This window comes from Trichechus manatus, unplaced genomic scaffold (genome assembly GCF_000243295.1).
Source record: "Trichechus manatus latirostris isolate Lorelei unplaced genomic scaffold, TriManLat1.0 scaffold00057, whole genome shotgun sequence".
NCBI lineage: Eukaryota > Metazoa > Chordata > Mammalia > Sirenia > Trichechidae > Trichechus > Trichechus manatus.
In genome coordinates this window covers 14,321,499-14,343,518 of record NW_004443993.1, presented here as the reverse complement: position 1 = coordinate 14,343,518, position 22,020 = coordinate 14,321,499, and the positions used below count along the sequence as shown (strand labels likewise).

General features: G+C 57.4%; 1 protein-coding gene across 1 annotated transcript in view; it reads right to left on the bottom strand.

Annotated features, from left to right (window-relative positions):
• The window catches only part of REXO1 (RNA exonuclease 1 homolog), a 36,767-nt gene extending 17,010 nt beyond the window's left edge, over positions 1-19,757 (bottom strand). The window contains exon 1 of the mRNA XM_004378506.2: positions 19,601-19,757. Within this exon, the coding sequence (XP_004378563.1) occupies positions 19,601-19,757 (157 nt within the window). The remainder of the gene's footprint in view (positions 1-19,600) is intronic.
• Between the last annotated feature and the right edge of the window lie 2,263 nt (positions 19,758-22,020).

Below are 22,020 nucleotides of genomic sequence, written 5' to 3'. Positions count from 1 at the left end.
ATCCATACTGAAGGCTGTGGTCTTTGATCTTCATCAGTAAGTGCTTCAAGTCCTCTTCACTTTCAGCAAGCAAGGCTGTGTCATCTGCATAACGCAGACTGTTAATGAGTCTTCCTCCAATCCGGATGCCCCATTCTTCTTCATAAAGTCCAGCTTCTCAGATTTGCTCAGCATACAGACTGAATAGGCATGGTGAAAGGATGCAACCCTGACGCACACCTTTCTTGACTTTAAACCACAGAGTATCCCCTTGTTCTGTTCGAACAACTGCCTCTTCATCTATGTCCGGATTCCTCATGAGCACAATGAAGTGTTCTGGAATTGCCTTTCTTCACAATGTTATCTATAATTTGTTATGACCCACCCAGTCAAATGCCTTTACATAGTCAATGAAACACAGGTAAACATCTTCCTGGTATTCTCTGCTTTCAGCCAGGATCTATGTGACATCAGCAATGATATCCCTGGTTCCACGTCCTCTTCTGAAACTGGCCTGAATTTCTGGAGTTCCCTGTCGATAAACTGCTACAGCCACTTTTGAATGATCTTCAGCGAAATTTTACTTGCATGTGATATTAATGATATTGTTCGATAATTTCCGCATTCGGTTGGATCACCTTTCTTGGGAACAGGCATGATCAGAGACCACAGCCTTCAGTGTGGATTACACCTCAACATAAAGAAAACAAAAATTCTCACAACCGGACCAATAAACAACATCATGATAAATGGAGAAAATATTGAAGTTGTCAAGGATTTCATTTTACTTGGATCCACAAATCAAAGCCCATGGAAGCAGCAGTCAGAAAATCAAATGAGGCATTGCAATGAGCAAATCTGCTGCAAAAGACATCTTTAAAGTGTTAAAAAGCAAATATGTCACTTTAAGGACTAAGGTGCACCTGACCCAAGCCTTGGTGTTTTCAGTCGCCTCATACGCATGCGAAAGCTGGACAATGAATAAGGAAGACCAAAGAATTGATGCTTTTGGCATGTGAGCGGCCATCTAAGATACTCCACTTGTCTCACCCCTTCAGGAGCAAGGGAGAATGAAGAAAACTAAAGACACAAGGGAAATATTAGTCCAAAGAATTAATGGACCACAATGACCACAGCCTGAGTCCAGTACAACTAAATGGTACCCAGCTACCACCAACAACTGTTCTGACAGGGATCACAATACAGGGTCCTGGACAGAGCTGGAGAAAAATGTAGAACAAACTTCTAACTCACAGAAACAGACCAGACTTATTGGCCTGACAGAGACTGGAGAAACCCTGAGAGTATGGCCCTGGACACCCTTATAGCTCAGTACTGAAGTCACTCCTGAGGTTCACCCTTTAGCCAAAGATTAGACAGGCCCATAAAACAAAACGAGACTAAAGGGGCACACTAGCCCACGGGCAAGGACTAGAAGGCAGGAGGGGACAGGAAAGCTGGTAATAGGGAACCCAAGGTCAAGAAGGGAGAATGGTGACATGTCATGGGGTTGTTAACCAATGTCAAAAAACAATACGTGTACTGTTTAACGAGAAACTAGTTTGTTCTATAAACCTTCATCTAAAGTACAATAAAGAAAAGAAAAAGGAAAAATATTGATGCCTTTGACTTATGGTGCTGACGAAGAATACTGAATATACCATGGACTGCCAGAAAAACGAACCAATCTATCTTGGAAGAAGTACAGCCAGAATGCTCCTTAGAAGCGAGGATGGTGAGACTTCATCTCACATACTTTGGACATGTTATCAGATGAGACCAGTCTCTGGAGAAGGACATCACGCTTGGTAAAGTAGGAGGGTCAGCGAAAAAGAGGAAGACCCTTGACAAGATGGACTGACACAGTGGCTGCAACAATGGGCTCAAACACAGCAACGACTGTGAGGATGGAGCAGGATGGGGCAGGGTTTCGTTCTGCTGTACACAGGCTCGCTGTGAGTCAGAACTGACTTGACAGCACCTAATAACATATTCTACCACACACACACACACACACACACACACACACACACAAAAAAAAAAAAAAAAAAAAACCCAACCATCAAACCAACGCGGTGAAGGGGCAGGACACTTCAGGACTGCAAACACAGCTCTCTATGTGTATCATATATGCTGCCTATTCCAAAAACCCGAAAGCCCACTGCCGTGTGGTCGATTCCGACTCCTAGCGACCCCACGTGACAGAGCAGAACTGCCCCAGACGATTTTCTAGGCTGAAGTCTTTCAGGGAGCAGATCAACAGGCCTTCTTCCTTCGGAGCCACTGGGTGAGTTCCAACCGCCGACAGTTTGGTTGGCAGCCGAGCACTTGAATGACTGCGCCACCAGGGCTCCTACTTCCAGAAGGTATTTGAAATGCTGACAGAGACCCCACCACAGGAAGGTTGAAAAAGGAGAAGATGGGAAACTATGTAGCACAAGGGGAAGAAAGCAGCTACTGTTTGCAAACATGGAGCCGGCAGGCGGCACCAAGGTGCTGTGCTGTGACGTGACTTCATGTCCGACGCTGTCTGTCCACTTCACAGTCACTTGTTTCTTACAGAATCCGCGGGCTCTGTCCCCCAGCAATTCCACTTCTGGGGCCCACAGACGTACCCCTACGGGGGCTAAGATATCTCCATCTATGTAAAGTGACAGTCACATTCAAGGTGAAAGGAAACAGGAACGCCCCCACAGGCCCCTCTGTGCCCATCGGCTCGTCCGGACAGAGGAGGATGTCACCGCCCAGCCGGGCACTGGTGGCTCCTGGTGGGGGTCAGAAAGGACTGGCAGGTTTTCCCTGCTGCTCCCTCTGACCGTCAGCGGGTGGCAGCATTCTCGCCCTCCGTGTGGGAGACCCAAGGAGCCCTAGTGACACAACAGTTAAGCACTCAGCTGCTAACTACAAGGCTGGTGATTCAAACCCACGCAGCGGCTTCACGGGAGAAAGACCTGACCATCTGCTCTGGCAAAGATGACAGCCTAGCCCTGGGTTCTCTGTCGGCCCAGAACTAAAACAGTTTCCGAGGCCAACTCCTTAGACAGGGATTGGACTGGACTGTGGGACACAAAGTGATACCTGTGAGGAGTGTGTCTCTTAACTCAAGTAGATACAAGAGACGAAACGGGCAGCTCCTGTCCGGAGGTGAGATGGGAAGGCAGAGAGGATCAGGAGCTGGTTGGATGGACACGGGGAATCGGGTGGGAAGGAGGAGTGTGCTGCCACAGTATAAGGAGAGCAGCTAGGGTCACATAGCAACGTGTGTATACATTTTTGTATGGGAGACTAACCCGAAATGTAAACGTCATTTAAACTACAACAATAAAAAAAGATTACAGCCTAGCAAACCCAATGGTTTGACTGACAGAATCCAACAACATGCAGGAGACCCAGGTTCGATTCCTGCCCAATGCAACTCATGCCTAGCCACCACCCCTGTCAGTGGGGGGGCTTGAGTGTTGCTATGATACTGAACAGGTTTCAGTGAAGCTTCCAGACTAAAACGGTCTAGGAAGAAAGGCCTGGCGATCGACTTCCAAAAACAGTCAATGAAAACCCTATGGATCACAATAGTTCCATCCACAACCCAATCACAGAGATGGCGCGGGACGGGGCAGTGCTTAGTTCTGTTGTGCCTGGGGTCGCCATCGTGCATGGGGTCGCCGTGAGTCGGGGGCTGACTCAATGGCAGCTAAAAACAAACCCAAAACACCAAACCCGTTGCTGTCATTTTGATTCCAACTCCTAGCGACCTTACGGGACAGAGTAGAACTGCCCTATAGGGTTTTCTAGGCTATACTCTCTACGGGGGAGCCCTGGTGGCACAGTGGTTAAGAGCTCGGCCGCTAACCAAAAGGTCGGCAGTTCGACTCCACCAGCCACTCCTCGGAAACCTTATGAGGCAGTTCTATTCTGTCCTATGAGTCAGAATCGACTCGACAGCAATGGGTTTGGTTTTTTTACAATCTTTACGGGAGCAGATTGCCAGGTTTTCTTCCTGTGAAGCAGCTGGGTTCAAACCACCAACCTTTCAGTCTGCAGCTGAGTGTTAACCATTGTACCACCAGGGCTCCTTAACAACAGAAAGGGTGAATATGGGGGCCTTTCGTGGCAAAGGACTCTGCGGATGGGATTACGAGCCTTGGTTTTGTCTGACGGTGGCAAGCGTATCCTGGAACACCAACAGCTGCCCCGCTGGCCGGCCACTCCTAAGCGTGCAGCTGAGTGACATCAGTCACGTTCACCGTGCCATGCAGACACCACCACTGTCCGTCTCCAGAGCTCCAGCGGAGTCAGCACCCCGCCAGCAGGAACTCCACCGCCCCCCGCAGCCCCTGCACCCCCTCGACACTTCGATTTCTGTGCATCTGCCTGTCCCCGACACCTCACTTGAGTGGAACCACACGGTATTTCAAGTTAAGGACCTTGAGATGGGAGATTATCCGGGATCACCCCGTGGGTCCAACCTAATCACAAAATGAAAACCCAGTCGCCACTGAGTCGACTCCGACCCATGGCGACCCCGTGTGTGTCAGAGCAGAACTGTGCTCCAGAAGGTTTTCAATGGCTGAGCTTCTGGAAGCAGATCACCAGGCCTTTCTTCCGAGACACCTCTAGGTGGGCTTGAACCTTCAACCTTTCAGTTAGCAGCCTTGAGTGTTAACCTTCTGCACCACCCAGGGACTCATTTAATCACAGGGTCCTCATCAGAGGGAGGCCGGAGGGTCAGAGTCAGAGAAGGAGATGTGAGGACAGAAGCAGAGAGAGAGAGAGACAGGCAGATGCTCGCTGCTGGCCCTGAAGACGCAGGAAGGGGCCACGGGCCAAGGAACGCGGGGCCTCTAGCAGCTGGAAAAGGCTGGGAGGATTCTCCCTGGGGCCTCCGGGAGGAACCAGCCAACATCTCGATTTCTGCCTCATGAGACCCAACCCGGCCTCCGGAGCCCCAGGACTGCGAGGTCATGAACGTGCGTGGCTTGAAGCTGCCCTGCCAGTGGTCACTTGCCAGGGTGGCCACAGGCCACTTAGGTGAGGAAAACTCCATGCAGAGCTCCACAGAGCTCACTGCCCCCACCTGGGAAAGGTGCGCAGACGCTCCGCTCACCGCACGTGCAGAAGGGACCTGGCCAGAACCGGGGTTGGGGCTGCCGCAGGATGTTGGGGGGGGGGGTCACTGCACACGTGTTTTACTTTCAGTTTGGAACCTATTTTTAAAATTGTGTTTAGAAAGAAGGAAGGCAGCACACGTCTGTGCTCCCACCACGGAGGACATGACAGGGCTGGGTATCCGGACACAGGCTGTGCCTCGTGGGAGCACAGAGCTGGCCGGGGCGGCGCTGGCGCGGGGTCCGCAGCCTGCGCGGTGCCAAGCACTCCAGGGACAGTCACTACTAGTCCCCAGCAGGCCTGGGAGGGCCTGTCCCCGCTTCTGGCTGAACTCACTGGGGCTCAGAGGGGCCGGGCCAGCCTGGGGGCTGGGGTCGGCCTCAGGAACACAAGGCAGAGCGGAGGCCTTCGGCCACACAGGGGGCAGCAGTCCCCAGCTGAGGAGGGCCTGGGGCAGGGCTGCACGCCAGCTGCTCCGTGGGTGGAGGGGACCTGGGCTGGGCCTCTCGGAAGAGGCTAAGGGCCAACCCACCCAGACAGCCCCCAGGGCAGCCCCAGGTCCCCCCTGACCCATGATAGTGCAGAGGCGACAATCACAGAACGGTCCCCACATCCCCTCCCTGGGAGTCCCAGCAGCCCCCGTAATAGAAGGGGGCCCAGCCAGGGAGCTGGGGAGACGTGGCGTGGGGGCACTTACTGCGCATGGCTGCAGAGGTGTCGCAGGGGCCTTCAGCCCAGCCACCGCACAGGCTGCCACACTGCTCCCTGGGACGGGGAGGGCCCACCTCATGGGGTCGCCCACTCCCCTAGTCACCCAGGAGGGGCTGGGCCAGGGGGAGGGGCTCTGGCTGGCTGGATGAATGAGCGGGTGGGAGTCTCCACCCTGTCTTAGCACAGAGATCCCCCTCCCCTGGGCACAGGATCCCAGAGCCCCAGGCAATACGCAAACCACTAGGGACAGCCCCCAGCCCTTGTTTGAGGCCCCAGGGTTCAGACTTCCCAAAGCTCAGGACTATCGAAAGGAGAAATACCCAGGACACGGCCTGGGGCAGGACAGAAACTCCAGCCCCCAGACGAGGCTGTGCTTGGGGATTCGGGAGGACGGAGCTGCACCTGCCTCCCAGGAAGAGGGACCCAAAGGGAGGGAGGGAAACAGCCCCGCAAAGGCCCTGGGGCCGCCCAGGGAGGACAGTGGTTTTGTTTTTCCACCAGGAGCCTGGGGTGGGTTTTGTCTGTCTTTTCAGGATAATTAAAACCTGCCTGGAGTCCCTGGGTGGTGCAAATAGTTAAGCTGACTACCAGCCCAAGGTTGGTGGTTAGAACCCACCCAGAGGTGCTGGGAAGGCAGGCCCTCCAGAGCAGTTCTACTCTGCCCCACGGCGACTTGACGGGTCAGAGTGGGCCCAAGGCAACAAGAGCAATGACAGGGCGGCTCGGCCCTCTCCAACACCCAGGCAGCTTCCGGTCCACAGAAGAGCCGGGCGCTCACAGCCAGAGGCAAGCAGGGCTGTCAATGGGTAGGGCGGGGTGCACTTGGAGCTGGGGTCACTCAGACTTGGAGGAGGGGGTGCAGACCCCAGCCCAGTCCCCCCATCAAGCAGCAGGAGGCGCCCACACCACGTGGGGCCCCTTTACTCAGGCGGCTGCCTCCCCCGCCCACACCCAGAATAAAAGAAAGAAGACGCCCCTGGCAGCCCACCCTGCCCCTGAGGCCTCAGTTTCCCCACTGGTTATGTCACCTAGCCCCAGCTGCTCTGGACAAGTCTAGAAGCTTCTAGCACACCCCTGCCAGGGCCTCCGGCAGCTCCTGGCCTACATGCAACTCAGAGGGAAGCACACAGGTACCCCTGCCAACAGGTGTTCCCCGAGCCCCTAGAAAGGTGACCCGAGGCTTCATGGTGACAAATGAGGTCGGTACTGGCTTAATGCCTCCCCGGGCTATCCCATGCCTACGCCCGTCCTGCCTCGAAGGTGGGAGCCCCCTCAGCGTTCAGCAGCTGCTTGCCCCCCCCCCCAGCCCTGACCCTGGGGGCATATCAGAGACTTGACAGGAGCACCCTGAGAAGGAGGTGCTCCAGGCAAGAAGGGCACTCCTGGGGGGCTCGAAACGGTGGGTAAACAAGGTTAAGGTGCTGGCTGTGGGAAGGCTGGGAAAGACCCCCACAGGGGCTGTGCAGACCGTAGCCCAGAGCCCGCCCGCTCAGCCCTGGCGGCACAGCGTACAGCGCCACGCATGGCTTTCCTGTGGCTTTGCTCACCACGTCTTGTAACTAACCACGTGGGCGGGACTGTGCAGATACGGTAACTGTGGTCCACCAAGGGGACTGGTCAGTTCTGCCATCCGCTAGGCTTAAAGAGAGAGCCACATCCAGAGCAGGAGAGGATCCCACCACCACCAAGGCAGAAGAGCCAGGAGCAGAGCGCGTCCTTCGGACCCAGGAGACACAGAAAGAGCTGCAACACTGAAGACAATGAGAAGCAGTGACAGGAGAGACCAGCAGGAGACGCCATGGTGGGCTTCCGGGCCCCTGGAGCGGGAAAGCTGAGTGCCTTTGGGCAGGAGGCTTGCTGGCAGAGTGGGGTGCCTCCCAACACCTGGTGGAGCTAGGTTTGCCGACCCAGGGAGCTAGAGCTGAGCGCCCTCGGGACCAGGCTTACTGGCAGAATAGAGTGCTTTGGAGCATTTAATGCAGAGCTAAGAGAGCTTTGTAACCCTTGCTGGAGCAGGGCAGGGGCTGAGGGCCAGACAGGTATGCCTGTGGTACAGCTGAGAAGAGGCTGTTCCAATGAAAGAACTGTATCCTGAGTGCTCCGGAGCCGGAATCGTAACCTGTTACTTCCCTAGTAAACCCCATAATCACGAGTATGATCTGTGAGTCTTGTGTGGCCATTGCAATGAATTATCGAACCCAGCAGAGAAGCAGAGTGCCGTGGGAGGGACGGCTGGTGTCAGAATTGGTAAAGATGGCACAGAGAGGGGGCTGGTCTGACCTCGGCCTCATAGGAATCCGCCTGGGGCTGCTGCTCTCGATTCTCCTTCCTCCTTGTGAAGTTAGTGGAGGTCAGATGTCACCCCGATGCCATTTCTACACAGTGGTTAAGCACTCGGCTACTCACTGAAAGGCTGGTGGTTCAAACCCACCCAGCAGCTCCACAGGAGAAAGACCTGGTGATCTGCTCCCTTAAAGACGATAACCTAGAAAACCCTGTGGGGCGGTTCTCTATCACACGGGGTCCCTGTGAGTCGGAATCGGCCCAACAGCACACAACAGCGGCAGCCCCACCCCAAGGCGGCACGGGGAGGCCTGGGCGGTGGTATGAGGGGTGTCCCTTGTGAAGGCCCTGCACCAGCGTGGGGAAGCTGGAAAGTGGGGGAGAAGCCGCAGCACCTCCTCCCCGGCCTCCACAGCCAGCAGCCAAGGCCAGCCCTCCCCCGAGGCTGGCACTTACAACAGTGTTCAACACCCCCACCCCAGAGAGCCAGGTGTCCTGTGTCCCGTCACCAGCTTCCTGGGGAGGCGCACGCACTGCACAGCCTAGACACCTGCTCTGCCCCCCACAGCTCCAGGGCTATGGGAATGTTGTACAGAACTCCGTGCGGGGTCACAGTGGGTGCTGTGGGGGAACACGACCCCTGCAGAATCCATGAGGGAACCCCACGAGGGCTGTCCCTTCCCAGCGGCCTGAGCTGCCCAGAACGCCACCCCCGAGCCTCACCCGGCCCCTGCTCCCCACCTCTCTGCACCTACTGCACCCCCCCTTTCCACCAGCTCCTCTCCCCCCGGACCGGAGGCCCCACCACCCAGAGCGGGTCTAGCAAGGAACACACAGTGACCGAGAGACAAAAGGAAACGGTGGGCCGGTCGAGTGTGAAGACCCCACTTGGGGCTGCGCGGGTGCAGGGACGCTCAGAGCACACTGTTCCCCTCCCTGAACCCTCAGGGCCCTGACCCACGCCAGCCCACTTCACAGATGACAAGACTGAGTCTCTCCAGGTCTAGCAGCTCCGGGAGGCCTGAGCAGCTGGCGAGGCCTGTCTGACCTGAGAGCCCCCCTCTCCTGGCCGACACAGGCCCAGAGGCTGCCCCGGGGCCTACCATCACCTCACCCCTTTCTCTCTTCCTCGTCAGGTCCAGATCCAAATGCTGACGCCTAAGGGCGCACAGCTCCCGCCAGCTCTGCTCCGGTCAGGCCCAGGGCCACACACGCCGGGGCCACCAGGGGAGGCAGACACAGGCCCTGCCCACGCAGAGCTCAGCAGGAACCCGGGGCCCTGGAGGGGGAGGAGAACATGCCCGAAAGGTGACCGCTGCGGAGAAGCCACAGCCGCGCAGGGTCATGAGGGGCAGTGGGGGTGGGGTCCGTGGGCTCTGAGCCCTGTGCCCCACTGGGCTTCTCTAGGATGAGGGTCTGGCGAAAGCGGCCCCCAAAGGCCGCCCCTCAGTGACCTGGGTCTCAGTGCTCACTGCTGTGGCTGGACCAGGCCAGGGGAAGCAGGGTCTAGGGCCCGCCCCCCACCCAACTGCATCTCTTCAGCCCCCATGCTGGCAGGGTCCCCCTGGGCCTCCAAGCCAGGGTGACCAGGGCCCCAGCTCTGAGTGCAGCCCTCTAGACAGGGCCCGCACACACGCTGGCACTTCCTGCCCCAGCCCCCGGGCCGACCCCTCAACTCCAAACCTCCAACCCCATCCCTGGGGAAAACAGGAAATACCGGGCCTTCCCTGCAGGCGGCACTACAGGGCCAAATCCAGGCCCCAAAAAAGACAATGGGAAAAGAAAGTCCCCAGCCCAGTCTGCCGGCGAGTCCAGACAGAGGAGGCTGTCCCTGCCCTACCCAAGAGGGGCCTAGGAATCAGCATGTCTAACAGAAGCCAGAGGGCGATGCTGCCCGCGCATCACCCAAGCCTGAGAACAGCCCTCAGAACACATCCCGGCCACGTTTAGTAATCTGCGTGCAAAGTCGTAACTGCAACAGGGGCTGAGCTGCAGCTGAGAAACACACGGAAACACGCAACAGGACAGACACGCAGAGAGAAAAGCCGGCGGGGGCAGGCTGGGACGCGGCCGGGGTCTCCAGGGCGGGCTGCAGGGACCCTCTCGCTGTAGTCTCCGTCCTTGTCTTGTGTGCCATGACGGGAGCGCGTTACTCTCACAATCCGGACGAAGACATTTTAAAAATTAAACCCTCGAGCTCTTTCTAGCCCCTGGGCATTTTCAAGTTCAAAACAGCTTTCTAGGGTGGGTTCTGGGGGCATCTCTTCTTCCCCTCGCTTAAGCAGGCTTCCTGAGAGCCCCACCCGGGACGCAGGCTCAGCCACAACCCTAAGCCTGAGACTCTTCCCAACACTCGACACTCAGGACGTGGGAAGCTGGGATGGGGCACCACCCCTGCGCTTCCTCCTCCCCCCACCCCGGGGCAGCTGCGAGGGGAGCCTGTTAGGTCCCCAAGAAAGAGTCTGCACACCAGGGTCACACGTGAGCATCGGCTACTTTTATTACTTGACGTCGTACACAGATGCGCATTGGTACGTGCAGGTGCGGGGGCGGGAGCGACAGAGGACCTGATTTCAAGGCGGGCCAGCTCCTTCATTTCCCTTCATTCGTGACTCTGGCAAACGACTCCCAGGCCTGAGCTGGCTTCCTGTCCAGGCCCCGAGAGGGCCGCAAAGGGCTCAGGAGGCAGGAGAAGGGCAGGAGGCAGCTCCCAGGCCTCCCCTTCCCACAACACAGGACCCTTCCTTCCTGTCCCATCGACTCACCCAAAGCCCACCTCCTCCAGGCAGCCCTCCCAGATCCTCCCTGCAGAAGCACAGGATAGCTGCCCTCCCCGAGGTGCCCAGCTCAGTGCCTGGCACATGGGAGGCCGCATCCATATGCCCCACTTCACACAGCTCCTCGGCCAAGATGCAGTGGGTTGCCAGGTGGCTCTGGGGGGCCAAGCCCATGTCCCACCCCTTTGGGGCCTGCTCTTGCTCTGTGAGGGCCCCGGGAGCCACTTGGGTGGATGGGGAGGGCAGAGGTCTCTATGTGTGACCACAGCTGAGGGGGCGGACTTGGCTTCTAAGATGAACAGCGTAAGGCACATAGCCACACCATGTCCCAGGACATGCCTAGGGTAAATGCCCAGTCCCCTCATAACACCCACCCACTCCGTTCATCTTGTTCCCTGCCGTCCAGCAGCTCAGCACCCTGAGCCACGGGCAGGGCCGTGAGACTCCTGTCTGCCCCAGGCCTCGACTGAGCTGGCTGGCCGGCCGGCGCGAGCATCTGCCAAGGTTTCGGGGAAGAATGAATGAAGGAATGAGTGAATGAACAGAATACTGACCCGGAGCCATGGGCCCTCAGTGCCCGCTGCAGGGGCCTCTGTGGTGACGGATGGAACGGGGCACCCTGTCTTTGGGACCAGCTAGCCGGACGGCGGCGGCGGCGGCACTCCTGGTCTGCACTGAAGAAGGACAGACAACCTGTCAGCATCTCCAGTGAGCCCTGCCAGGCCTGTGGGGGCAGCCTCTCCTGCCCCCTCCCACGAGGTGCCCGGGAGCCTCCCAGCAGCCCCTCCAAAGCACAGAGTGTGAGACTACTCCAGGACCTCTGGTGGGCCCCACATCCTGTTACCCTCCCTCCTGCTTCCGGCGTCCCGTTCTGCACGGCAACCTTCCACCTGGTCTCACAGCTACTTACTGGGTTCAGACAGACCCAGAGAGGCCCGCAGAGGTCATCGCGGCCAGCTACCGATTTCATAAAGGGCTCAGAGGCCAAGGGGGGATGTGACTAGGCCAAGTCCCACCCCAGAGCACCCCAGTTCTGGGCAATCCCCACCTTGTCTCCTCTGGCAACCCAAGTGGGACGCAGGAGGGCATTCCTCCAGAATGTGCTTGACTTCTGACCCCGGCCTTCATGCTATGCGGATGGATCCCTGTGCGAGACCCATTTCCAGAACACCTCTGAGCGCCCACAGGAAGCCCTCTGGTGGACAGCTCTGAGGTGGCCAGCACGTGTCCAGGTCCTCATGCTGCACGCATGAAATGCTGTGCCTCCCGGGGACGCAGCCCCCAGAAGGAAGACAGAGAACGGAGACTACTCACAGCGGAACTAGACGGAGCCTCAGAAACGGACAGAGCCCCATTCAGCCCGGGTGGCCCGACCCTGAGGACACGCAGACTCGGACCCTGGCTTCTTGTGTTTCTTCAGTCTGGGAAGAACGACAGACAGCTGACGGACGCAGGACTGGAGACCGTTTTAAAAATATTCTTGACTTTTCCGTATTTACCAATGTTTTTAAGACGAACGTTACTCCTAGCCTGGAATAAAGGCGACTTGAAAGCTATAGTCTTGGGGGTCACTGGCATCCCCTAACCCAGGACTCACTTGGAGGTGATCCTGCCCCCAGCGACAGTGCTGAGGCGACTTCTGCCACCTGGGACAGGGCTCCCAAAGAGATGGGGCACTTCTGTGGAGGATCAAGCCACAGACAGGAACCCGGGTCCTTCTGCACTGTGACAAATCGTGACTTCAGTCCTGGTGACATTTATAAGAAGGTAATTGCTTTAGCAGCTCTCTGCAAATCTCATCTTTCCAAAAAACCAAGAACGAGAGAGCGCGAGGAAACGCCCAGAGAATGGTGTGAGACACAGGCTCCTGCCCTGGGAGACCACTCAGCTCATCCCCAGCCTGGAGGGTCCCTGGAGGGTCCCAGCTTCCTGGGGACTCTGCTCCTGGAAGGTGCAGCGGAGTGAAGCTGAAAAAGAAAAAAACTCGCCCCAACCAGTGGTTCTTAAAGGGGTAGATTCTGCCCCCAGGGGACACTGGGCAATGTCTGGGGACACTAACGGTCACCACGACTCGGGGGGTGCTATGGCATGGAGTGGGTGGAGGCCAGAGATGCTGCTCAGCACCCTACAGGACACAGGACGCCCCTCCCCAGGGAAGGATCCGGCCCCCGTGTCAGCAGTACCGAGGGGGGGACCCTGCATTCATGGAAAAACACTGAATTGGATCCCTGCTCACACCGTACACCACGATAAATTCCCGACAGGTCAGACGGTGTAAACCAGGGGACCCTGCAGCCCGTGATTTCCCTCCTCTCTCCTCCCCACTCAGTGTGTGAATTTAAATGTGGGCAACATCTGTCCTAGGATGTCAGGTGGTCAGACGATTATGGGACAGAGTGTCTTGGGGGTCAGTCAAATCCCCTAACCCAGGGGTCCTCATCAAGGGCAATTCTGCCCCCTCAGGGGACACTGGGCGATGTGTGGGGACATTTGTGGGTGTCATGACTGGGGAGAATATACTGACATCAAGTGGGTGGAGGCCAGGGGTGCTGCTCAACACCCTACGGTGCACGGGACGCCCCTCCCCCACCCCGAAGGATCCGGGCCCCGTGTCAGCAGTGCCGACTATTCATCCGACAAGCTTCCTAGCTCCCACCCCAGACCTGAGTGGGCAGCTCCCGCTGGCCTGATGGAAGCCCACACGGAGACCTAACAGTTGACATCAAGTCGACTCTGACTCGTGGCAACCCCATGTATAGGAGTACACCTGTGCCCCATGGGGGTTTTAGTGGCTGATTTTCCAGAAGAAGATCACCAGGACTTTCTTCCGAGGTGCCTCTGGGTGGAGTCAAACTTCCAACCTTTCGGTCAGCAGCGAGTTTTCGTCTAAGTTCTGTCACCGGAAGGGGAGAGAAAGAACATGCACAGTGCACTTTCAGTTAGAAGCACTGGGCCGGGCGGTGGGAAGCTCCCCCGTGGACCCTGATGCCACCAGCCACCAGGTGAGACAGCTGAGCATCATGGGCCGCCCCACCCCCACGGCCTGGTGTGGTGCCTCTGGGGGTCCTGTGATTGCCGCCGCCCCACCCCCCTTCCAAGCCAGCAAGCAGAGGAAGTCAAAGGAAGGCCCCTCTGCTGGGAAGAGCTTCTGTTCCTGGCCTCGCCCTTTCCCGCCAGCCGTGGCTGCCTCTACACCTCCCTGGAGAAGCAGAGCTCCAGACAGAAGGGGCCACCAGGGGCTGACGTCCCCCACAGTGGACAGGGGGAGGGCCGGCACTGACATCCCCCGTCCGTGGACAGGGGGAGGCCCAGCACTGACGTTCCCCGCTCCGTGGATGGGAGGCCCAGCCCGGCGAGGGCTGCTGCTGCCCAGGCTGGGCCACCTGACCTCTCACCCCGAGCCAGGCCTTCCATCCAGCCCATCCTCAGAAGGTTTTGGAGCTCATGCGGGGCCGACCCAGCCAGAGTGCTCCTGTTCTCAACCTTTCCAGCTGGGCGCTCACGGCCAGGCTGCGGGTACTCGGCGGTATGGGGGTGGCGTGCAGGCAGGGGCCTGGATTCAGCCCCAGCTCCCCCACCTACCAGCCGTGAGGATGCAGGTAAATGACTTCCCCTCTCGGAGCCTCAGTTTCCTCATCTGTAAACTGGTGACGGCAATTCCTACTGTTGACTAAGGATCAGAGATGGGGGGCCTGCCCAGTGTGGGAACAGAGATAACTGGGCACAACCACAGCCAAGTTAAGAGGTGGGGAACCTGGGGCTGCCTGGGGGGTGGGTCTGGAGGGTCAGAAGGAATCGGCTCCCTCCCCGCCCCCTGCACAGGCCTCAGATAGGCTCCGGAGGCCATCCATCCAGGCGGAGGCCATCCATCCAGGCCGAGGCCATCCATCCAGGCCGGAGGCACTGCTCCCACAAGGGGGCCCCGTCCCACCCTTCCCAGCTGCTTCAGAACAATCCCAGGTAAACCTGGCCCAGCCCACCCGTGCTCCCCCAGCTCAGTGGGCCCCCACACCTAGCCACTGCCTTCGCCCATCCTCCTCCCTCAGTCAGGATCCCCGCCCCCTCCCTCCCGGCCCAATCAAGTCCTATTCCTTCCAGAAAGTATGTGCAGTCAAACGTCTCCCCCAAGAAGCCTTCAGGAGACCTCCACCCAGGGTCTCCTGCCCAACGCTGCTCCTGGTGTCACCTGCGGGCCCTGACAAAGATGTAGTCCTGGGCCCCACCCCCATCTGCAAGAGCACATCATGGGGTCTGCGTCTGAGCCCTAAACCCCTGGGTCAGACTTGTGCTGGATGGGACAGCAGCCACTTCCCAGGGCCTGTGACTCTCCTGCCGGGGGCTCTGTGATCAGACCCTCCACCTGACACCTTCTTCTCAGAGCTGCCGGCTGGCCCAGTCAGTAGGACCCCAAGTGCCCCAGTCCCTGCTTCACTCACACAGGGCACTGTCTCACATGGGGGCATCTCTGCCCTGGCATGAAGCAGGGGCTCTGAGGTTGGCGGGGACCCGGGGTGACACGTCCTGTTAGAGCTGTGGCATTTCAGGCCCTGCACCATCCTCTCCCGCCTCTGTAAGATGGGGTGACAGTGGGACAGGCATGCTGGGCTCCCCACGGGCCCTCCTCCTTCCTGGGGTGACTATAGCCCTGCCCCTCCCACAGGGCTGCCACCAGCCAATGGGTCAAGGGCCAGGCCCCTGCAAGAGCTGGACCCGCGGGACAAGCTGTAACCACTGACACCCACGGGCACACCTGGACAGGGCCAGGACAAAAGGTACACTGCTAAGCGGGGTCCATGCACCGAGTCCTGGACCCACACCGTGTCTTCCGTGCGGTCACTCCAGCCTGTCCTGCCGACTCTGAAACAGCTCTGGGAACAACAACCCAAAAGAGACCCTGGAGCCCCAGCCCTCCTGCTCACCTCCCAGGAACACGCCCACGGACACACCAGCCAGAGGCCCTGCCCACATCCCCATCCCCGAGGCCAAACCCTGCCTGTCCTCTGCCCTCCCCAAATGCCCTCTGCTGATTCCAGAGGCATCCTCCTCCCTCCTCTGACCTCCCATGGCTCACGGAGACCCTGGGGGCTCTGACCTGCTCCTGCCAAGTTGTCTGAGCCCATTTCACAGGGTCCCAGTGCACACACAGTGACAGCCTCGGGGAGGCCTGCAGCACCCTGTCTGCCCTCTCTGCTCCAGGGGTCACTATCCTGGCCATCCCAGAGTCCCCTCAAGAAGCCAAATGAACCTGTTTCCCTGTTACCAAGAGGCCACACAGGTGTTTGGCAAAGAGCAGGGCCTAGAAAATGAACCAGGAAGGGGGACAAAGTGACACATGCTGGTAAAAACAGAGCCCGCGCGGCGTCGCGTCTTCCTCAGCCTTCCTGAGGGACCCTGCCCAAAGGGCAAGGCCTTCCTGCTGGGAAGAGGGGCTGGAAAGCACTGGGAGACAAGGGGACTCTGGGCTTCTCAGAGTCCAGAGTGGCGGTGCCTGGGGCAGACGTAGACCTCAGGGCACAGGCTACCTGGGCCCTGGGCTTTGCATCACCTCCTCCAAGGGCAGCCCGATGAGCATGCTACAGAGGAAGAAACAGAGAATCAGAGAGCCCCGCGCCCCCAGCAAGGAGGAGGCTGAGCTGGGATTTAAGACTATCTCTGGGCAGGAACGGAGCCTGGGTGGCACAAGTGGTCCGCAACTGACGGCTAACCTAAAGGCTGGCTGTTCAAACCCACCCCGCAGCATTACGGAAGAAAGGCCTGGCAATCTGCTTCCATAATGATCTTTAAGAAAAACCTATGAGGCAGATCTTCTCTGTGGCATGTGGGGTCTCCACAAGTCGGAATCAACTTGCTGGCAGCAGGTCTGGTTTTGGTTTCTCTGCAGGAGGCGAGGACCTCCTAGCCGAAGGTAACAAGCAGCCTTCCCACCCTGCCAGGAACGGGCAAGGACTGCTTATCCTCACCAGGAAAAGGAAAATGCAGGCGAACTTGGGCAGCTGCATTTTTTCTCATGACAGACAGGACTGCATCACCAAACGGAGCCCCAGAAATTTTGCTTTGGGGGAAGTAACTGGCCATTTGTCACGTACAAAGAAATCAAAACACTAACTTGGGGTGGGGGGAACCCCTGAGAAGAGCGAAGGCTGGAGATCACGCTGGACTCTGAGAAAGTCAGAACGCTGGGGATCCTGTGCTGTAAAAACAGCAGCAGCAGCGGCGTCTGACCTCCTCTAACTTCACGAGGGGGGAGAACCATCAGCACCAACAGCCCAAAGCTGATCTGAGGCAGAGACCAGACAGGACTCCTCTCTCCAATCTTTTTACCAATTTTGAAACCAGCCGTCCCTCCCACGGCCCTGTCTTCTTCTTTGCTGGGTTTGATAATCCATTGTGACCAACACAGAACTCAGAAACCACACTCAGAGTTATGGGGTTTATTAGGGAAATAACAGGGTACAACTCAGGATCAGGAAGCACATAGGCAAAGTCTCCCTTCTTCAGTGCAGACAGCTCTCTCAGCTTCTCTCGGCCATGCAGGCCTCCTCTCAGCCGCCTCAAGACAGGCCTCCTCTCTCGGACCTCGGCCCCACCCAGGCCTGGCCTATGCCCTGCTCGGGCAAGTGTTACAAAGCTCTTTTGCTCCACTGCTAAGTACTCAGAGGGACACCACTCCACCAGGAAGCCTCCTGCCTGAAGGTGCTCAGCCATCTTGCTCCACGGGTCGGGTCGCCCACAGTAGCTGCCTTGCTTCATGGGCCAGGAAGCCTACTGCACTGTCTCATGCCAAACTCCTGGTTCCACTGCTGCTGTTTCTCTAGCACTGCTTCTCATCGTCTCATACCATCTCCAGTGTTACAGCTGTCTCCATCCTGGGTCTAGGAGGTTCTCAGCACATGACCCCGGCTCCAAAGGACGTGCTTCGCTCCTGGCTCTTCTTTCTTCATGGTAATGAGGCCCACCCTCTGCTCTGGGATTGGCCTTCTTTTTAAGCATAGCAAGATGGCAAAACTGACCAATCCTCTCAGGGTTCCACACGCCTTATTTGCGTGGTCTTACCCCTCTACACACACGGGTTCCACGCACCTTATTTGCATTATTAGCAATGTTATCCAATCCTTTCCATGGGCCACAAGCACCTTATTTGCATAGTCCCACCCAACCATTTTATAAGAGTCACAAGACCATGAATGGCTAGAAGAGCCATATTAAGTAATTCACTGCACCACATGTTCTCAGTTTGCTTGAATGGTGAGGAGCAAGGAGGCAGGGGGCTCTTTGCAAAACACCACGTACAGTGTTCTCAACGCGGTACCAATGAGCAAACAGACAAAGCCAAGAAACGGCACCTTAACAGGATAAAAACGAACATGAGTTGAGTGTTGCCACCTCCAGGAATCCCGAGTCCACCCCCTTCTCCACCAACTCCCCAGCCCCCACCAGAGCTGGCGGTGTGCCCCAGGGCACCCGAGACCTTATGTTATCTGTGAGCACATCTGGTAGGATCCCGCTTCTGCCGCTATGAATCCCCAAACATGGCACAACAAAGATGCTGGACACCAGGTGTGGAGGCAGACAATGAACGTCGGTGTCCAGCTGGCTGCAAAAAGGTGGCGGGAGATGCTAGCGGCCCAAGTAAATTTATGGGGGAGTGGGGAGGAGTTTAAGAAAATTCTACCTTTTTTTCCTCCAGCAAAATGGGAAAACAAACCTGTTATTTAAATCTAGCAAAAATGAACCTCTTTTGAAGTAAAAAGGTTCTGAGCTGAGAATCATGGTCTAATGGGGAAAGTAAGACGGAATATTTGGTTAAAGAAGAAAACCTGTGGTATGAGGAATCAGGGTGAGAGTCAACCGTGAGAGACAGAGGTCACGTGTGGGATCCTGTGGGTCACCTGTGGTCAGTGAGGGAGCTTGAATTTCTCTCGGGACGCAAGACCCCACTTATTCCACTCTCCGCTTGCAATGCTCCTCTTTGTCATATAATCCAAATCCTCACCATTCTTAAACCTTTCAGCTCAAATCCCACACCTCCTACAAGAGGCACTGCCTGAGCCCCAGCCACCCTCACCAAACTCAGTCACGACACGGATGATCCCCGTCATGATGTGATTGGCAGCCCTTTAATGTTGTCTGCCCAACATGCAGGGCTAACTCCCCCTTCAAGTAGGTTTTGAATTACTCCGTCTGGCCGCGTCTGAAGACGCATAGTAAGCACACCTAAGACCCTCTTGACTTAACTAGTGAAGACGGTGTTCACACTACCACAGGCGCCGCTGGGAAAAGTCGCAGGCAAATAAACAAAGGCTGCCAGCCACCAGCACATGAGGTTGGGGGAGCAATGGGAATGGACTGTCCCCCGAGGAGCTCGGCGCTAATAAGGGGAGGAAAAGCAGCCCTGGGCCTGCCAACTCTTGTCAAACACGCTCGGTTCCCAATTCCCTGCCTTTGTGTCAGGCCCAGCGCTCGGCGCTCTGCCTGCGTTATCTGCCCCACCCTCACGACGGCCCTAGGAGAGCAGGCCCTCCCATTGTTTACATTCTACATGTTTGGACTCGGGCTCAGAGACGTCCAGCGACTAGCACTGGGTCCCGGGGTGGGTGGTACTGGTCCCGTTTGGGGGACCCGTTGCCCGTGAGCGACTGCGGAGGGAGCTGGGCTGGACACATAGATTCGGGGCAGTCCAGGCAGTGGAATCCAGACCTAGGCCGGGGAGCCGAGCCTGGGGCGGGCAGGCGAGCGGGCATTACCTGCTGTGGGGGGCGCCGCTCCGCCGCCGCCGGGCGCGCCGGGGACCCGGGCCCCGCGGTGCCGGAAGTGGCAGTAGGGTCGCCGGCAGGGACCCCCAGCCGCTCCAGCCCAATAGGGGCAGTCGATGGCCCGGAAGAAGCCAGTGGAGCGCAGCATGATCCGTCCTGCGGCGGGGCCCCGGCCCGGAGCCACTCGGGCTCCCGGGCCCCTCACTGGCGCCGCGGTCGCCGCCGCCCGCGCCTCAAGGACCCCGCCGCCGCCATCTTGCTCCGAGGCCCCCAGAGGCCCCCGGGGCGCCGTCGCAAGGGACCGCGGGAGGGGCTGCCCGCAGCGCGCCTGATCAGAAACGCCCGATCCCGCGGGACTGAGGCCGGTGATGAACCCATGGACCGATAGAATCGACCGCAGCAGAAGGTATAGAGGGCACAAGATGCCCTGCCTGCTGCCTCCGGAAGCTCCGCCTGCGCCGCGGCCCGGCAATCGGCGGCTGCACCAGCGCCATCTTGAGCCGCAGGCCCTTGAGGCGACGAGGCTGTCCACGGCCCGCCTGACCGAAAACAGCTCCTCAGGCCCCAGCTATGGGTTATTTGCATTTAATTAGCATCTTACCGTAAAGAGCCCTTCACCAGACAGGGTGGTGTTGCTTGTATACTGGGACACCCTCGCGTGAGTTACCCTGTTCACACTCGGAAGCCCTCCACGCTCTGGTATGCAGCTGGCTCCCTATAAATTCTTAATTTCTCCCAGCTGGACTCTTCCCAGCAGTCTAATCCCCCAGATCCTCGAAGGAGTCTTGTTCCCACTCACTTGTTCACCAATTATTGGGCACCTACTGTATACTATGGAAACCCTGGTGGCGTAGTGGTCAAGAGTTTGTCTGCTAACCAAAAGGTCGGCAGTTCGAATCCATCAGGAACTCCTTGGAAACCCTATGGGGCAGTTCTACTTTGTCCTCTATGGTAGCTATGAGTCCGAATCGACCCCAAGGCAATAGGTTTGGGTTTTGGTTTTGACTGTATACTATAGGGTCGCTATCAGTCGGAATTGACTCGATGGCAACGGGTTTGGTTTTTGTACTGTATCCCAGGCTTTGCATTAAATGCTATGTTGAACCAGGCAGATGAGGGATAAGCGAAGGAGGGCTCACCACAGTCCATTGGGGTGTCTTAATGGGAAGTTTAAGAGGGACCTAGTGCTGTGACGGGGGCAGGAGCCATGTCACCAGCAGCACCTGGCGTGGAGTACAATAAGCGTTGAGAAAAACAAGAAGCGTAGAAGATTGCGGGGCCGGCGAGGGGGGTGGTGTTCTAGGCTGTGTGCGAGGTGAGGGGCCTTCTTCAAACCAGGAGGGCAGTGGGGAGCCGTGGAGGGTTGGGAGCAGGGGAAGGACCCAGTTGAATTTCTCCACTTGGCAACCGCTTCTCTCCCTGGTGACTGTCCATCATGCTCCCTCACTGCCCTTCTTCTGCAATAGCATGGTTATATTATGCAGCCTTTTGTGTCTGGCTTCTCTTACTGAGCAGGATGTTTTTGAGGTTCATCCACGTTGCGGTGTGCATCAGAGCTGCGTTTCTATTTATGGCTGAATAATATTCCATGGCGTGGACATACCATATTGTGTTTATCCATCCATTGTTAATGGGTATTTGGGTTATTTCCACCTTTTAGCGATGGTGATTAATGCTGAATAATGCTTGTACGAACATGTGTGCACATGTGTCTGTCAGCTGTTTTTTTTAATGTTGTGAATTTCTTGCCCGTGTTTAAAAATTGGGCAATATCACATAAAAACTGTGATTCCCAAGCTGCTCTATGAACAGCCTACCACATTGGGCCCACCGCTGGCCATTGCTAAGTTCGGCTACCCCGTCTCCCGGCTGTCCTCCCTTTCACTTTATCTGCCTGGCCCTACCTCAGTGCCTCAAATCTTTCCACCATCGAGGAGACCTCCTTCACGTGGCTCCTGATGATGTTCGCGAGATGGAATGAGAGAATCCCTGACCTGGGCCCATAGTAAGTGCTCCAGTCATGCTAGCTGGTCTTGCTCATTCATTCAACAAAGATTTTCTGAATACCTACTATGTGCCGGGCACAGGGCTGGAAGCATCAGTGAACAAAGCAAGACCCTCACCCCTCTACTGGAGGTGACAATAGTTTCAAAGGTAAAGAGAGAGCCAGGTGGGCCTTTGGGGGAAGAGCATTCCAGGTGAAGGAACAGCCTGTGCAAACGCCCTGAGGAAGGGCGGTGCCTGGTGAGCTGGAGGAACAGCCGGCAGGCCCGCGTGGCTGGAGCAGAGCGAGTAAGGGGGATAGGCGAGGAAGGGAGGGTAGGGCTTTGTGGGCCGTGGGGCGGGCTGTAGGCAGAGGAGGGAAGGGAGTGGGCTCAGGTGCTCGCAGACGCCCTCTGGCGGTGTTGGGG